Source organism: Meyerozyma guilliermondii, genomic scaffold (assembly GCF_000149425.1).
Source record: "Meyerozyma guilliermondii ATCC 6260 scaffold_4 genomic scaffold, whole genome shotgun sequence".
Taxonomy (NCBI): Eukaryota; Fungi; Ascomycota; class Pichiomycetes; order Serinales; family Debaryomycetaceae; genus Meyerozyma; species Meyerozyma guilliermondii.
The window spans coordinates 1,187,006-1,201,136 of record NW_001809797.1 but is presented as its reverse complement, the minus strand read 5'-3'; the positions used below and the strand labels follow the sequence as shown (position 1 = coordinate 1,201,136).

At 43.5% G+C, this 14,131-nt stretch overlaps 8 protein-coding genes across 8 annotated transcripts; 4 read left to right on the top strand and 4 right to left on the bottom strand. All coding sequences in view use genetic code 12, as the record gives it.

Moving 5' to 3' along the window:
* Positions 1-6: 6 nt before the first annotated feature.
* On the bottom strand, positions 7-1,710 carry LMO1 (Lmo1p; the record flags this gene model as incomplete). Its single annotated transcript, XM_001484482.1, has 1 exon — positions 7-1,710. The coding sequence occupies one exon, from the start codon at positions 1,708-1,710 to the stop codon at positions 7-9; it is 1,704 nt and encodes a 567-aa protein (XP_001484532.2).
* A 662-nt stretch (positions 1,711-2,372) lies between these two features.
* PGUG_03912 (uncharacterized protein) lies at positions 2,373-3,218 on the top strand (the record flags this gene model as incomplete). The annotated part of the gene is made up of 1 exon (XM_001484481.1): positions 2,373-3,218. The coding sequence occupies one exon, from the start codon at positions 2,373-2,375 to the stop codon at positions 3,216-3,218; it is 846 nt and encodes a 281-aa protein (XP_001484531.2).
* A 25-nt stretch (positions 3,219-3,243) lies between these two features.
* CYR1 (adenylate cyclase) lies at positions 3,244-7,671 on the top strand (the record flags this gene model as incomplete). Its single annotated transcript, XM_001484480.1, has 1 exon — positions 3,244-7,671. The coding sequence occupies one exon, from the start codon at positions 3,244-3,246 to the stop codon at positions 7,669-7,671; it is 4,428 nt and encodes a 1,475-aa protein (XP_001484530.2).
* Positions 7,672-7,781: 110 nt separating this feature from the next.
* On the top strand, positions 7,782-10,379 carry CHS6 (Chs6p; the record flags this gene model as incomplete). The annotated part of the gene is made up of 1 exon (XM_001484479.1): positions 7,782-10,379. One exon carries the CDS (start codon positions 7,782-7,784, stop codon positions 10,377-10,379), a length of 2,598 nt encoding a protein of 865 aa, XP_001484529.2.
* Positions 10,380-11,036, bottom strand: PGUG_03909 (enoyl-CoA hydratase; the record flags this gene model as incomplete). The annotated part of the gene is made up of 1 exon (XM_001484478.1): positions 10,380-11,036. One exon carries the CDS (start codon positions 11,034-11,036, stop codon positions 10,380-10,382), a length of 657 nt encoding a protein of 218 aa, XP_001484528.1.
* PGUG_03908 (uncharacterized protein) lies at positions 11,037-11,711 on the bottom strand (the record flags this gene model as incomplete). Its single annotated transcript, XM_001484477.1, has 1 exon — positions 11,037-11,711. One exon carries the CDS (start codon positions 11,709-11,711, stop codon positions 11,037-11,039), a length of 675 nt encoding a protein of 224 aa, XP_001484527.2.
* A 217-nt stretch (positions 11,712-11,928) lies between these two features.
* Positions 11,929-12,465, bottom strand: PGUG_03907 (uncharacterized protein; the record flags this gene model as incomplete). The annotated part of the gene is made up of 1 exon (XM_001484475.1): positions 11,929-12,465. One exon carries the CDS (start codon positions 12,463-12,465, stop codon positions 11,929-11,931), a length of 537 nt encoding a protein of 178 aa, XP_001484525.1.
* Positions 12,044-12,880, top strand: PGUG_03906 (uncharacterized protein; the record flags this gene model as incomplete). The annotated part of the gene is made up of 1 exon (XM_001484476.1): positions 12,044-12,880. One exon carries the CDS (start codon positions 12,044-12,046, stop codon positions 12,878-12,880), a length of 837 nt encoding a protein of 278 aa, XP_001484526.2.
* Positions 12,881-14,131: the final 1,251 nt, after the last annotated feature.

Genomic DNA, 14,131 nt, shown 5'->3' with positions numbered 1-14,131 from the left:
ACTGAACTACTTATAGTGGAACTCACCGGTGACGTTGGCGAGCTCCTTGATATCATAGAATTCGTCATCGTCATCGTCACTATCATACTCGTATTCCAATTCTCCTCCAATGGCTTTGTGCTCCAAATCCAACAATTGGGTATTTTTTCTCATTTCTATCAATGCCTCAACCTGCTTCTCGGTGTCGTCCGATAGTCTTCCGGCCCACATTCCTTTCAACATCTTGAGACCATCCAACCAAACGTACTTACTGACTTGTGTATCGGTGTAGAACGAGAGCAAATGCCGACCCTTGGCTCCAATCAAAACGATATTTTCATGAGAAATGGTTCCTTTGACAGACACCAACATGCTGTTCTGTTTCTTATCCAGTTCACCAACATGCTCGCCTGCTTTCGACGCCTTGAAGTCAACAATGTCAGCCAACGGTATAGCTTGCTCTTCCATATCTTCGTAGGTTGGGTTCACCAACGATTTTTCCACAAACTCTTTGTAATAGACAAATTTTCTATTAGGCGCCAACATGATGAAGTAGTACTTGTTGCCCACTCCCAGATGACTCGAGTTACTTCTGAGCATTTGCTCTCCATACGACTCGGTGTACACCCACGATCCTTTGAGTAATTGTACCACTCGTTGTTCACATACAAAGTCCATGACTTCTCTTGCTAACACCAGGTCAAACTCCACAAGTCTACTCGCCCATTTTGATGAATGAGCGTCGCTGATCTTTTGGATCTGAACTTGGCGCAATGTTTCAAGGTCCTTTGTTGTGAGATCCAAGCATTCTTCCACAGACTTGTTGCCCTTACCCAAGTCTTCGTTCAACTGGCTAACCTGAGCCTCCAAGAGCTCCATGATACTATCGATATCCAGTGGATTTTCCAACCGGGACTTCGTCTCCTGCCATAAGATTAAGCAATTGTTCATTGTGTAGTAGATCATCAACTCCCAACTCAAAATGGAGGAGTAGATGTGGGGGTACTGGTCTTTCAGATGGAATATTTGTAACCACATGTCGGTGGCCTTTTGTATGAATAAGAAGAGTGGGAATGTTCTATTATGGTCGCTCATCATCAATTCTTCGTGAAACCGCTTCTTGAACGTGAAATTGGGGTCCTTGACAAAGATCTTCAAGTCCATGGCAAGCAAGATGGTAAAGTTTTGCACCACAAAGTTTCTGGGATCTTCGGTGAATCCGGCCTTGACGTACTCTTCAGTGGTGGCAGGAGTTCCGTACTCATTGAGGGATACCTCCAAAAAAATGAAGAGGTTATTAAGCATCACTTGATGCGACTTAATAGAAAGGTCGAATGTGGTGGCATTGAGGTACTCGTTGAGGCTGTAATAGGCGACTTTCAAGTGCGAGATCGAGTCAAGAATGGACTTGTCGTCAGTTTCAATCAAGTTGCCAACAGTACTGAAGAAGGTAACATGCTTCAAACGACCAGCAAGAGTAATGATACCATCGTAGCCACATAAAAGGGACTTGTTGATCAAATCGGTCACCAACTTGATCGAATTGTATGTGATCTTATTATCTTGCAAATAGAGTTTTTGGGTCATGATGTCAATGACGTCCAAATATTCAATCAACGATTCGTAGAGTGGTAGGTAGTTGTCTATCGAGTCTGTCTTGGACCGGAAAATGGACCCAGATATCAAAATTACCAGAATTTTCAAAATCGCCTTGTACGTTTCAGTAGACATATGGGCTGAAACGATGGAAAATAACGTGGAAAATACAGTGTGATCCAACACCTTGGAAAACTCATTGGATACAGATTCACTGCCCAAAATACAGTCCAAAAGCTTGGCCAAAACCACTATACTATTGACTTTTTCCTGTTTGTCTTTTCCAAGAATGTTGGTCTTGAGAACACTAGCGTAGGCCAAAGCGGTGCTGGCATCGAGTTTGGTCTTGGAGATATTATCTTGGTTAGTTTAGTTCATGTTACTGCCTAGAAAACACGTACTTTTGCTCAAAAGCTCATTGAGCTTGTGGTTGATCGTCCTTGACGACTCCGACATCGAAGTGATTTGTTCGTCTAATTCTCTCCCAAATGGGAAACGAGGGTGGATGTGCGGCGCAGAACAGCGCAGGCCTGTGTTTGGCGGCCGGTGTGCAGGCAAAGCTCTAGGCTCGATTTTTTTGCCTACTCCACTATTCTGAGTCAAGCCAATGCTTGCATAGCCAAAGGGGTTTATCAATTAATACTTGGAATTGCCATTGATCTCGCTTCCTGAAGCCGAATTGTATACAGAAAAGCTTCCAAAATCGAGTTTAAGTCTCGAAACCCCTAAGAAGAAACCGTCGCCTTATTTTTCTGGTTTTCTCCATCTTTGTATAATTTTGTCAAATTTACCGTTACATGTCTTTTCTACGCAAAGAGAAGAAACCTCGTGATTCCAGCTTGTCGGGTCCAAACAAGGAGTCCTCAGGTCCCGGAGAAGCCAATTTAACGGCCGACGATCATTCGGAAGACTACTTCAATACCCCAACCGGCTCAGCCAATTCTCCCAAAAATGGCAGTGGCCAGGAAGATTACAGCCCACGGTCATCGGTGGTAGCACTTCCCGCTGAAATCAACGAGATATCTCCGAAAAACGATGGTAATGCTCAGGTAAAAGATGACTACCATGGGTTCCACGCCAACCGGCGCCCATTGGGTGGCCACAATATCCCACCATTCTCACAGCCCATCAAGCCACGATTCAAGAAGAGAGGCACAAGACTTTTGGGCAAGTTGATCTACTCGAGTCGCAAGGACTCGGAACCTTCTGATCGTCTTCGGTTTGACTCGGATGAATCGGGCCACGATCTGATGGCTCTGACCTCGGCTAATCCTCCTCGTTCCACGTCCATGGCTTCTACCGGTTCTGGTAACCGTAAGAGCGCAAGCTCGGCCTCGTCGTCTCTGTCTAAACACAAGTTCCGCATTCCATCGTTGACAGAACGCCGACAATCCACCCAGGAGGAACCCACCACGACCCACCACGATTCCAATGCATTTGCTCTCGACATGAACTTGGACGAAATGCACGATATTTTAAAATCTCCTACAAAAACTCCAGAACCAGACGTCCTTCCGGAGCGGATCCAATACAAAAAAAACACCATCATCAAATTCTGTCGTCGACTCTCGAGTTGGCAATTCCGACGAAAAACCAGCTACTGGAACCTGGAAGGCTCCAGACAGTTGGGATGTCAAAGGTGACGATATTTTGGGACTGCCAGCACCTATGGTAGGTGAAGATCAACCCATTGCTGAGGAAGAAGATGATGATGATGTGGTACAAGAACAAACCACACCGCAGTCAGATGTGGCCGAAACACTGTCGAGCTTGCCTGTGCTTTACGGTAGCCACCAATATTCCCATGTCGTGCCTCCTCAATCAGACCCCAAAAACCTTACTAAGGGCCCAAATCATATTATTCGAGTTTTCAAAGAGGACAATACTTTCACCACCATCTTATGTCCTCTAGAGACCACCACTACAGAACTTATCACCATAGTTCAAAGGAAATTCTTTTTGGAGTCGGTAGCCAACTATCAGTTGAGTGTATATGTTGGCAACTGCGTGAAAGTCCTAGAATCTTTTGAAAAACCACTTAAAATTCAGATGGGTCTCCTCATGTTGTCAGGATACGTCGAAAATGACAACTTGCGTATTATTGGCCGAGAAGATCTTTCATTTATTTGCAAGTTTGTCGTTGAGAATATCAATTTGCGTAACTTTACTCATGAAGAAGAAGCCCTCAAGTCAAAGGACTACATTGACGTTGACATCTCGGGCTTAAAGCTCAAGAGTATACCCATCAAATTCCATCAGCATACTTATGAGATTGAAAAATTGAATGCTTCCGATAACCCAGCAATCTACATACCATTGGATTTCATTCAATCATGCAATAACTTGACCAGCATTATCTTTTCGGTTAATGGATGCTCTAAGTTTCCAATGAACTTTTTGGAGGCGACAAAGTTGACTTATCTTGATATGGAAAAGAATTTTTTGGACGAGTTGCCCGCAAAATTTGGTGTCCTTAGCAACCTCACAAAACTTCGTTTGAACTCGAACCAATTACGCTCGCTTCCCAAGTCATTTGGAAAGCTTGTGAATTTGAAGCAGTTGAATCTCTCATCCAACTACTTTAATGCGTACCCGGAACCAATCAGTGAGTTGGTCAACTTACAAGAGTTAGATCTTTCTTACAATGACTTGAGCGAGATTCCCGAATCCGTTTCCAAATTGGTAAATTTGGTGAAACTTAACCTTTGTACCAACAAATTGAGCAAAGCCTTGCCCCGACACTTCGAAGCTTTGAAATCCTTGAAGCGTTTGGACATAAGATATAACATGATTACAAATGTCGATGTTATTGGACGACTTCCCCACTTAGAAGTTGCCTATGCATCAAAAAACTATGTTTCTACGTTTAACGACAAGATGGAGAGCTTGCGCTTGCTTCATTTTGATCGTAATCCAATTACAAATTTGCAGTTTGAATATCTTCTGCCATTACTCACAGTTCTTGACTTGTCCAAGGCAAAAATCACTTCAATTCCCTCAGACTTTTTAACTAAAATCCCTAATGTTGAAAAGCTAGTGTTAGACAAAAACCATTTGGTCAACTTACCTCCTCAACTTGGAAGCTTGTCGAAACTTTCGCATTTATCACTTTATGGAAACAACTTGCAAGTTTTACCACCAAGCATCGGTGATTTGAAATCTTTACAATACCTCGACTTGCATTCGAACACTTTGGAGAGTTTGCCTGAAGAGATATGGAATTTGAGCTCTTTGAGCGTACTCAATATATCATCTAACGCTTTAAGCTCATTTCCCAAACCACCTTTGAGTGTTGCAAAGAAGATATCTTCTTCGGTCGATTTTCTGAATTATCGTGCAGTTGATCAAGAAGCGGAAAGCTCGACGGAGGATGACTCTAGGCGTCCTAGTTCATTGGCAGATTCATTGCTCGTTCTTACTGTGGCAGACAATAGGTTGAGTCAAGATTGCTTTGACTCCATTTCTTTCTTGATTGAACTCAAGTCTTTGAATGCATCCTACAATGACTTGCTTGAGATTCCTGAAGGGGCTTTAAGGCGTCTAAGCAAGCTCAACGATTTGTATTTGTCTGGAAATGAACTCACAAATCTTCCCGCTGATGATTTAGAAGCATTGGTCCACTTGAAATTACTCTTTCTTAACAACAACAAGTTGGCTTCATTGCCTGCAGAGTTGAGTAATCTCAAGCAATTAGCTCACTTGGATGTTGGTTCGAATCAACTCAAGTACAATATCTCGAATTGGCCCTATGATTGGAATTGGCATTCAAATACCAATCTCAAGTACCTCAACTTTTCAGGAAATAAGAGATTCGAAATCAAGCAAAGTCACATAAAGAACCCTGAAACAAAGGAGGATTTTGACAGTTTGTTGGTGTTGAAGAAGCTTAAGGTTCTCGGTCTCATTGATGTAACTTTGACAAGCACCTCTGTTCCTGATCAGAACATTGATATGCGAATCAGAACAACTGCGTCGGAGCTTGACAATATAGGCTATGGAGTTTCTGATTGCATGGGAGGCCGTGAGCATGTGTCAACGAGGGACATTTTCTTGCAAAAGTTCCGAGGAAACGAAAACGAAGTCTTAATTTGCTGCTTTGATGGCAAGCACGGTAAACCACATGTTGGTCACCGTATATCGTACTTGGCAAGGACTACATTTGTTCCTCGGTTTACCGAGGAATTGAACAAACTTAAGGCCAATGAATCAGTGAACGATGCCATTCGTCGTGCTTTTCTTCAGATGAACAAAGAGATAAACGGGGTTTTGATAGCGAAGAAGAGTAATCATTTCACTGGTACTCCCCTGATGAACTCGACATTCTCAGACCTCAACTTGAACGAAGACGGCGATGCTGGCTGCTGTATGTCTATCATTTACATCAAAAACAAAAAGTTGTACACTGCCAACGTTGGAGATGTTGAAACTTTATTGACAAGGAAGAACGGTACACATTTACTATTAACGAACAAGCATTATCCCACAAACAGACCAGAGTTTGAACGTATCAGAGCTGCAGGAGGATATGTTACCGGTGACGGAGCTCTCGATGGTAAATTACCAGTATCGCGAGGAATTGGTTTCTTCAATTTCTTACCTCATACTCACTCGGGACCCGACATAAAGGAAATCGACATTACCACTGCCGACGACATGATCGTCTTGGCGACAAAAATATTGTGGGATTATATTTCATATGAGCTTGCCGTGGATATTTTGCGACAAGAAAAAGAGGATCCGATGATTGCAGCACAAAAGCTTCGTGACTACGCCATATGTTACGGAGCAAGTGACAAGATTTCGGTGACAGTGATCACTTTGGGAGAGCAAAAGCCCAAGCTGAAGTTCGGCTCGAATGCCTTGTATCACAACTTGAGCCGAGAAGGTGATGTCTTCTCCAAGAGAAGAAGAGACAGAAGTCAAGTATTTGGCAGTGACTCTACTTCCAGAAGATTGGAGGCTGAAATCGAACCGCCAGTAGGTGAGGTGGCATTAGTTTTCACCGATATTAAGAGCTCCACCTTGTTGTGGGATGCCAATCCCGTGGCTATGAGGTCGGCGATCAAGATTCACAACGACAAAATGAGAAGACAATTGAGAATTGTTGGAGGGTACGAAGTCAAGACGGAAGGTGATGCTTTTATGGTTTCGTTTCCGTCTCCCACGTCTGCGCTTCTTTGGTGTTTCTACGTTCAGCAACAGCTTCTTGACGCAGATTGGCCCGCTGAAATCTTAGAGACCAAACAGTGTCGTGAAGTTGTTGATGCAAAGGGACATGTGATCTTCCGGGGATTGTCGGTGAGAATGGGTGTTCATTGGGGCTCTCCGGTATGTGAGCTTGATGTGGTCACCCGAAGAATGGACTATTTTGGTCCCATGGTGAACCGTGCTTCGCGGATCAGTGCAATTGCAGATGGTGGACAAATTGCCATGAGTTCAGATTTCCTTCGTGAGTTGAATACTCTTAACAAGATACATGATGACATAGCTGCCGGACGGACCACTATTTCAGATGCTTATCATGGAAACGTCAGAGCAGGTGAGATCATCGAACGAGAAATAGCATCTTTGCAAGTGACAGGAACTGCGTTCTACGAGTTGGGCGAGAGACGTTTGAAAGGATTGGAAACTCCAGACTTCGTCACGTTGGCGATTCCCAAAGACCTTGAAGAGCGGTTTACATTATTCCAAAACACACTCACACAAGAAGAAGAGAACAAGACAATGGGCAGGATTGTTGGAGCATTACCTGTTGACGCCATTTTTGGTTTACGTACCATTTCGCTCAAGTTGGAGTCTATATGCTCACGACTCAACAGTCAAAATATGGTCAATCCCGAAGGCCCTGAGACCCTCAACAACATTTCCGAGCGATTTGATGCTTCTGAAGAGGACGTGGTTCGTCTCTTTATGCATATTGTGACCCGGATCGAGCATTGTGTTGCTAGTCTTCAAATGAGACAGATTCTTGGCGGAAACGAAGGAATTGATTTCAAGAATCCGGAGACAATATTCTCTGTAATTGACCAATTGGCCAGCCGGCTCGAGCCGAATAAGGTGGGAAAGGCATCTGGATTCATCGAGGACGTATCGTAAGTTATGGGCATAATAAAAAGTAGCATCTTGGTAAAAGTGTTCCACATCTCCTGTATGTAGCTCTACATTCTACACAAGAAAAAAGTTGCAATTCTCACCATAACTACTCCATGTCCCGACCTCCACACCACCGCCATAACCTGTCAGCAACATCCATACCCTTTGTATCACCATACGGTTCAACTACATCGTTAGAGGATGAATCGCCTGAAGAAGTGGTAACGCCATCTATTCGAGAACGAAAGTTTGGACAAACCTTAGGACTGCGAACGACTTTCCAAGGTTCAATTGGATCAGAACCTACCAATGGATTGCCTGATTTGTTCCATTGGGGCAGGTGTTTCAGTACAAGATCGTCTCAGTACTTGAACCATGACTTTTCCGCCGACGAAAATAAGTTGGATCAACGAGATGACGACGGTTACGTCGGCTTTTACCACTATGCCAATGGACTTGATTTTACTTCAGGAATCTCGGCAATTGAGGCCTATATTTGCTCAATTGTGGGGATAAAACGTACAGAAGAGGTCTACAACTGGAAACGAGATATGACGAGTGAGTTCAGCTCGAAGAAAGAGATGGTGGTGACTTTTTGCCTGTACAACATATTTGCCAAAGCAGAACTTCGGACTCGGTACATTTTGTATCTCACGGGCTTTAATACCAAGAATCCCATAAACATAGACAAGAGTTTCCACATAATTCCAGATCTGCAGGGCAGTCGGATAAGGAAATCTTGCTCATTCACCGTTGACACTGTTCTGGAAATTCAACCTCTTTTCTGGCAAGAATTGACTGCATCGCTGATAATAAGGTTGTTTAATCACTTAGACAACCCAGCAAACCAATTGACAGGTCTCGTTAGTTTTCCCCACCATCTTCGATCAAACGAGGCGATTCAAAATGCCATCCGGACATTGATACCTTTTCTTCCCCGTGGATTGATGACTCCATGTCCAGCTACTTATGGGAAACCCACTGGATGTAATAACAAAGACAATAAGATCAACTTCTATAATAACAGCTTGACAGATGCATTAATAAGGTTGTGTCAATTTGAACCGAGCGGTGCTGTCGCTCAATTTGCAGCCGATCAAATTGCCATTCAGTACGGTCTGTCTGACGAAAACTGGAAGGTAATTGTACTAAGATTACTAAGTTTGCATAACAACTCGGTCCTGGAGAACCAATTCGTTATCGATCTCCATCAAAGCTTGACCGGTTCAGGCTTACTAACCACCACTGGTGCTCTTCTTTTACAAGAGCAAATCAGGTACTTGATCTCAAAAGGAAATTACGACACAGCTCTGCTCATGGCCCAGAAGGGAGTGGAGATCCTTCCATTAGATTTTGAGAGCTGGTATTCTCTCGTGGTGTGCTATATCTTGCAGAAAAAATTCAGCAAAGCGCTTCTCATCTTAAACAACATTCCATTAATTACCAACCAAAAGCAAGGACACTTGGATGATATCTGTGGTGTACGTGACTTCTTTTCCACCACTTTTATAGGGCGCCTAGCGACCCGCTCCGAACCCATATCAGAACAGACATTCAAGGCTTACTTTCCAACTCCTCAAGTGAAACTTTCAAGTTATTCGAGACTTTTGGCACAGAACCAAAAGAAGGGCGATCGCCTAGTTGAAGAAGGATCAATTAGCAAACTTTGGAATGACTATTTCTTGTTCAATCCCCAATCAAGGCACCCTTTCAATGGGTATCAATTCTACCAGTCGCCGCTCATGAACTGTTCCGCAAGAACACTATCCACTGTTGATTCCAATCTTACCAAGGTCACTGGTCCTGCTGCCTCGAAGATAGCATTGTCGGCACAATCAGCAGGTATTCCTTCGCTGTCTATTCTCAATTTCGAGACGATATCCACTTGGGGACGATGCTACGACTTACTTACTATGATGGTGGCTGTGGATGGATGGGATAACTTGGTCAGACGCAAAGAATCACTCTTCATCTCGTCGGCCCTCCTGAGTACCGATTTTGTAGTTGGTGAGCTGGAAGGCTCGAACCTCGTTGCCTGCTCACCATGGCTCGATAAGATGTTTTTTGTCTTGTACGAAGACTTGCGTACGCTTATGACGCTTTCACACCGCAATCGTGAGCAGCAGCACAGTGCTTTAGAATGGGAAATGATGGGATTACTTGGATGGTCCATAAAGTATAACTTGAAGGAGTCCATCAGTGCCTTAATTACGAGTGTCATTGCTACGTCTGCCAATGGAGATTTTGATTACTTTGCGACGGTCAAGCTTCTTGAAATCTACTACGAGTTGGTTTTGAGTGAAAACTCCATGGGCGACTCCTATACCCATGAAGTTTACTCGCGCAAGTTGATCTTGCAGCTGTATGGCAACGCTTATGAGGTATTCGTTTCTGACTTGGAAGAGAATTACCTTACTTTAGACTTTGTTCTACTCATCATACTCAAGTTGGTGAGCTGGAACTTGCGGTGGTACCAGTACATTCCAAATCATCTCATCACCAAAGTCATAAACGGATTGTGCAACAAGCACGATTCGGTGTATATACGAAGCAAGATGAGAGTGGTATTTGAGCAGAATAAGAAGAGCACAAAGGCTCGGGGAATGTTTTCCACTGCCTCCAAGGACAACTTTGAGTTTGTGGAAGACGACACCATTGTCGACTACTGCGAGCGTCTTATTAACTGGCTAGAAGACTTGAGACATACATAATCATTGCAACTTTTTCTTGGTGCCCAATACCTTCTTTCTCTGCTTGATCATGTAGGTGTACAACATGTAGAAACCAGGTGGGTAGGTGCAAATAATGGCGATGAGGGTCCATTTATACCAGTCGCCCAACACAGCACTGGCTTCGTTCAACGACAAGTAAATCATGGAAATTTCCGACGACACCCCAGTAGGATACAACACGTAGAAGGTGGTGTATCTCAACCACGTCAACCATTGAGGAACGGGACCCGCCAAGTTGGTAGCGTAGTACGAGTAACGAATAATTTCGGTGATGGACCAAGACAACGACAAGGTGATGTAACACCAATGGGAGTTAGCTGGCGAGTTGGGTAAAGCCTGGCATATTCCCCACACGATGAGCAACCTGGAAAAGACTTGGGTGGTTGTGGTGAAGATAGGAGACTTAACGTTTCCTACCAATGAGTTGTAGATTTCCACCACGGCCAAGGTTTGAATTGCGGTGGTAATTTTGTTGGTTTTGTCAAACAAAAGAGGCTGGCCAAGAGAGGCGCCCAAGAAGATGGTGTTGAAGAGCACAATGGTCCACAATGAAGCGGAGATGGAATTATAGGCTATGAGCCATTTGTTGGGGTGAGACATGAAAAGAAAATGAGAAATTCGCGATTGAAATTTCATTTATTGAGAATTGATTTTCGGTTCGTTTAATTTACCGCCGAGTATCTTCCTCCGCTGGCGCCACATGTAGGAGTATAGGGACAAGAACCCCGGAACGTACATAGTCAAACCAAATACCAAGAACCAGTAGTAGTTATCAAGGGCAACTACAAGCGACAGGTAAACCACAGTAGCTTCGCACACCAACCCCATGGGGTAAAGAACGATGAACAAGGAATAGCGAAGCCAAGTAAACCAGCGTGGGGCGTGGCCATTGACCAACTTGACAACGTAGTAGCTGTAGCGAGTCACTTCTGTGATCGCCCAAGAAAAACTAAGGCCCAAATAAGCAGGGTGGAAGTTTCCAGGTGCATACGGAAGAGTGAGAGTAATTCCATGGGTGATGAACAATCTGGCAGCAAATTGCAAGAGCACCGTAGTCAATGGCGAGGGAACCAAACCCAACACAGTATGGCCTGTTTCAAACACAGCATTGAAGAATTGAAGCAAAACAAGAAAATGGTGGGGTGGGGTATGCAGCAAGAGCGCTTCCATCACCGCTAATGGCATTGATTTCCCATAAAAAGATTGTTGGTTGTTGGTCAAGTATCCGTAGGCATCTTGGAACGCACGCCCAAGAACATAGGTCCATAATGCGGCAGATACACCGTTGTAGAGAACGAGGTACCGGTTCATAGCAAAAGAGCGACTTGCATGTGCGGCAGACAATAAGGCATACAGAACCGCATTCTGAAGCTTTTGAATTCGCAGCCAGAGTTCCAGTCGCAGGTTAGGATAGAAATCTATAATAAATCGATTGTATCTAAGAAGATTTCCATCGATGTTTGGGGATCGGATACCTATTCGAAAGACGCTATATCACCAATATAGTGTAGTGTGGATTTCACATAACTCACACAACACTACACCCACGGTGAAGGATATCATCACGTGATCGGTCCGTAATCTGGTCGCGGCTCATAAAGCGGTTGCAAAATTCGCATTTGTACTTGACTTCATTTGTGATCATGTCAACACCAACAATGCACGAACTGACACCTCCACAAGAAGTGGGAGAGCTGAATCCACTCCAACTGGAAGGAATGACTCCGCAACAAGCGGTAGAATGGCTTAGCCAACTTGAGAGAGAATTGAATCCACTCCAATTGGAAGGAATTACTCCACAACAAATGGTAGAAAGGTTTAGACAACTAAGGGAAGAGAATCGACAACGTAATGAAGAGTATCGACAACTAAGGGAAGAGAATCGACAACTAAGGGAAGTGATTGGAAGGGGAGTGTTTACACCTCGAATGGATGAACAGCCTTCTCGACCAATGGAGGAAATGGACATAGGAACTACGCCCGAAGCTAAGCCCAAAACACTGAAAAACCTGTGTTCAACCCTGTTTCCCCTTCTTTTTGCTCGGGTCGTGAGTACTGTGATCATTCTTATAGTTGCGGTGGAGTTACCCGAAGCTAAAGCGTTTAGAAAAATTTCGACAAAGTGCAGCTACTCTTTGGAACTGATTTGTGGGTATCTTACATTGCAACGGGCGCTTGGCGCATTCGCTTCCTATCGACGCAAAGACCCAGTCAAAGAACTTTTATGGAGCATTTTGACTCTTAGTTTGTCCGCACCGGTACATTATATCGCCTATGAGTGCTTTTCACGGCAAGAAAATCCAACTATATCTAAATGTTTGGTTTTATCGCTGATTATAATTGCTAGCGGCATTTCACCAGATACTGCTGAGTTCGTAAACGTTCGGACTTTTTGCGCATTGTGTGGCGGGGGCTTTTCATGGACTGTCGGGCAATTAACAGAATGGGCCGAGAAATTCATAAGATGGGCCAGGAATTGAGCTAAATATGTGGGTATCAATCATTTGCTCTCCTTAGCTTGAATGTGTTTAGCTCTATTAATATATATGATACCCACGTACTGTTTGTCACAAACAGCTTGTCAAATCATTCTAATACCCACGAGCTAAAATGCGAAGTGCAAGACATGTTCTGTCTGCCTTATCCTGGGTGTTTTGGATTGAACGTTAGTTTATAAACTTGATATTCTGGTATGGAAGTCATATCAACAGACTTATAAACTGGACACTTTTTACGGTGTGTCCCTTTTAGACTCTTGTTGATCTCTCAACTCTCAGACTTATTCAGTAAGCAAACACCGGAAAAATCAGACAACAGACAACTTTGACAACTTTTTTATTACCATTGACGCGAGGATTCTATTTAGTCTTGCATGATCGGGATCGGGATCCGATCATCTGGATCGTGCCTTCATTTTTAATCCTGGTGTACCGGTGTACTGATAAGACGAGAAAGAAAAAGACAAAGAAGGTCCAGAAAAAACTGAAAAGAGAATGAAAAAATGGAAAGTACAAGGATATAATTGAGTATAAAGACAGCAGAAGTAAGCTGGACTCCGCGATAGTCATTTTCAGGTGCATTTGACCTGCTATAAGAAGTACGACTTTTTTTCACGCTTTAGGTTTGGCAGATTATTTGTCCAATACGTTTACTTGAACCTGAACTTTGCAGCGCACCTCTGATAAGTTGATCACAATGGAAGAAAACGTGACTGAAGAAACTGATGTGGAAAGAATGGCTAAAGGAGAAAGGACCAAAACTCTGGATATTTTGTCCTGTATATTACTTTTTTTGACTATTTTCCCGTTAGGTTCGGGCTTTCTTCTTCCCTACATCTTTCAAACAAAAAATGATAATGTAAGGATTCCGGATTATATCTGGCTCAGTTCTGCAGCTTTTCATGTGATCAGTACTGCATTATGGACAGGCTTCACAATCGTTGACTTTCAAGATAAGGACTCAACAAGAGAGTCGAAAACTGGGGTTTGGTGGTGCTTGCTGTGTCTTGGTTTTTGCCTTACAATATCTGTATTTCTTCTCATTTGGTTCTGTCGGGATCGGTAATACAACTACGAATGTTCTTCGCTTTACATTATATACCAATGATATTAGCAGCTGGTCAGTGAAATTGAATATGTTTATCTTGATATTTGTACTTTACGTACTGTTAGTCTCAAACAGAACGACCTTCAAGTCTACGGCTACGTGATAGTTCATAGGATCATACCTCA